At 33.5% G+C, this 2,259-nt stretch overlaps 1 protein-coding gene across 1 annotated transcript in view; it reads right to left on the minus strand.

Annotated features, from left to right (window-relative positions):
- SEPT7 (septin 7) overlaps positions 1 to 2,259 on the minus strand; it is a gene marked incomplete at its 5' end in the record, with an annotated part of 89,378 nt that overhangs the window by 49,881 nt on the left and 37,238 nt on the right. The window contains 2 exon segments of the mRNA XM_012638752.1: positions 1,606 to 1,813; positions 2,048 to 2,089. Of these exon segments, the coding sequence (XP_012494206.1) occupies positions 1,606 to 1,813; positions 2,048 to 2,089 (250 nt within the window).

The following is a 2,259-nucleotide window of genomic DNA, read 5'->3' on the forward strand; positions in this document are numbered from 1 at the left end:
TACAAAATCAAAATGGCAGTGAATAAAATGTAAATAAATAGAGAAATAATAAATATACTAAAAACAATGTACTGAAACATTCTGAAACTTATATGGATTTAACACAACTTCAAAGCAAATTTCAACAAGTTTTTATTTTTGAAACAGGTATATTCAAGGTATATTCTAAAATTCACATTGAAAAAGGTGAAAACGAAGTATTTTGTTACAAAGGGGACTATAAGGACAGTAAGAAAGAATTAAGATCTATTTTAAAATATTATACAAAGTTGCTGTGTTTTAAAAAATATTAACACTGGCCTAAAATAAAAAACTGACTACTAGGAGAAAGTTTCTAAAAATTGACAGTACATTTCATAAAATGTAATATATAACAAACCAAACACAATAAAGTGAGGAAAATGAATTATTACTTAACTCAATATTATTAAGATAACTGGACATGAGTTTAGAAAAATAGCTTAGTCGTCTCTCACCTAGCTCAGTTGGTAGAGCATGATATTCTTAATCTCAGGGTCGTAGGTTTTTAAAAAATGGCATAAACTACTATATATATCACATAAAGGACAATGAAAACAAAATAAAATATAAAGCACAAGAGACAGAAAAGGAAATATATTTCTTAAAATGAGAGAGAACTTTACACCCAGAATAAAAAGAACCCATATAGGCCAGGTGTGGTGGCTCACGCCTGTAATTCTAACTCTTTGGGAGGTCGAGGCTAGGAGTTAGAGAGCAGCTTGGATGATAGTGAAACCTTGTCCCTACAAAAAATTAAAAAATTAGCCAGGCATGGTGGCAAGTGCCTGTAGTCCCAGTTACTCAAGAGGCTGAGGCAGGAGGATTGCTTGAGTCTAGGAGTTTGAGGTTGCAGTGAACTATGATGAAGCCACTGCACTCTAGTCTGGACAACGCAGTGAGACCCTGTCTCAAAAAAACAAACAAATAAAATAAACCCATATAAGCACATACAGACAATACCAAGTTCTATGGCTCAAAAATATTTGAACAGGATGTTCACAAAAGAAATTAAAAAAAGTAAGTGTCTGCTTTAAAAAATGTTCAGCCTTTCTGGAAAATAAAATTAAAAGCTAAAGAAACAATTAGGTACCACTTCATTCTAAAAGTTTTTGAAATAAAAATGACCACGCTAGAAAAGTTATAGTGAAGCAGATATACCAAAATAAAAGGAATTTGATTATTTTTTTTTGAGATAGCACCATGATAAAATGCACAGGGGTGGGGATGAGGGGATACAGAGCCATAAAAATAATCATACCCTCTGAAAGAATAATCCTATTCCTGAAAATTCATGCTAAGAAAATAATTCTAAAGGGTGTAGGGGGAGGGGGTGGCATATAAACAAAATATTTAAAATAGCCTTATTTAAAAATGACCAAGGATAAAGGTATTATGATAATGGACAAGAGTTTTGAGTAGAAAACTAAGGCAGAAGATTATTTTCAAGAGTTATTTTTGATACAATATATATGACAACACAATAAAGCAGCAAGAGAAATGGACTGTAACACATTATACTAAAAATAATAAAAATTGCATATTACGTGAATGTATGAGAAACCCAAGTTAACCTCATCGGCTCACCTGTTTTTTAAACTGTTGGCATTCCTCTGGTGTGAGTGTGTCTGCTTTGGCAATAAGTGGGATGATATTCACTTTTTCATGCAAACGCTTCATAAACTCAATATCCAATGGTTTAAGTCTGAAATACACAGTATTTAATATGATGAATTTGGAATAGATTTTTCACATTCTGAATGCTAAATTAAATACAGTGGAACCAGTTTAGTTACTTATCAGAAACACTCTCGGAAGATGTATTGGGCCAGTTAACAGATAGAATAGGACCTCATGAAGCGCCGCAGTGATTAAGAAGGCTTTGGCTCCTGTCCTTGAAAACCCTGGTCATAGGGTTTGGGCTCTAAAGAGGAACTGGAAAAACCAGAAAGGCTCCTAATAGAATTTCCTAGAATTGTCTCTTCATTTGTTACTCAAAATATGTGAGGTTTTTATTGAAAATGAAAACTGGTAGTCCTCTTTCAACTCTACATTCAGTTCTTACTGCCAACTATTTTTCTCAGACAAGATGCTCAAAAAAGAATCTTCTAAAACATCTCTCTCTTTTTTTTTTATTTCAGCAAATTATGGGTGTACATATGTTTAGGTTACGTGTGTTGCCCTTGGTTCCCCCCCCACCGAAGTCCGTGTTTCAAATATGTCCATCCTTCGGGTAGTGCG

Source organism: Propithecus coquereli, unplaced genomic scaffold (assembly GCF_000956105.1).
Source record: "Propithecus coquereli isolate 6110/MARCELLA unplaced genomic scaffold, Pcoq_1.0 Scaffold134, whole genome shotgun sequence".
NCBI lineage: Eukaryota > Metazoa > Chordata > Mammalia > Primates > Indriidae > Propithecus > Propithecus coquereli.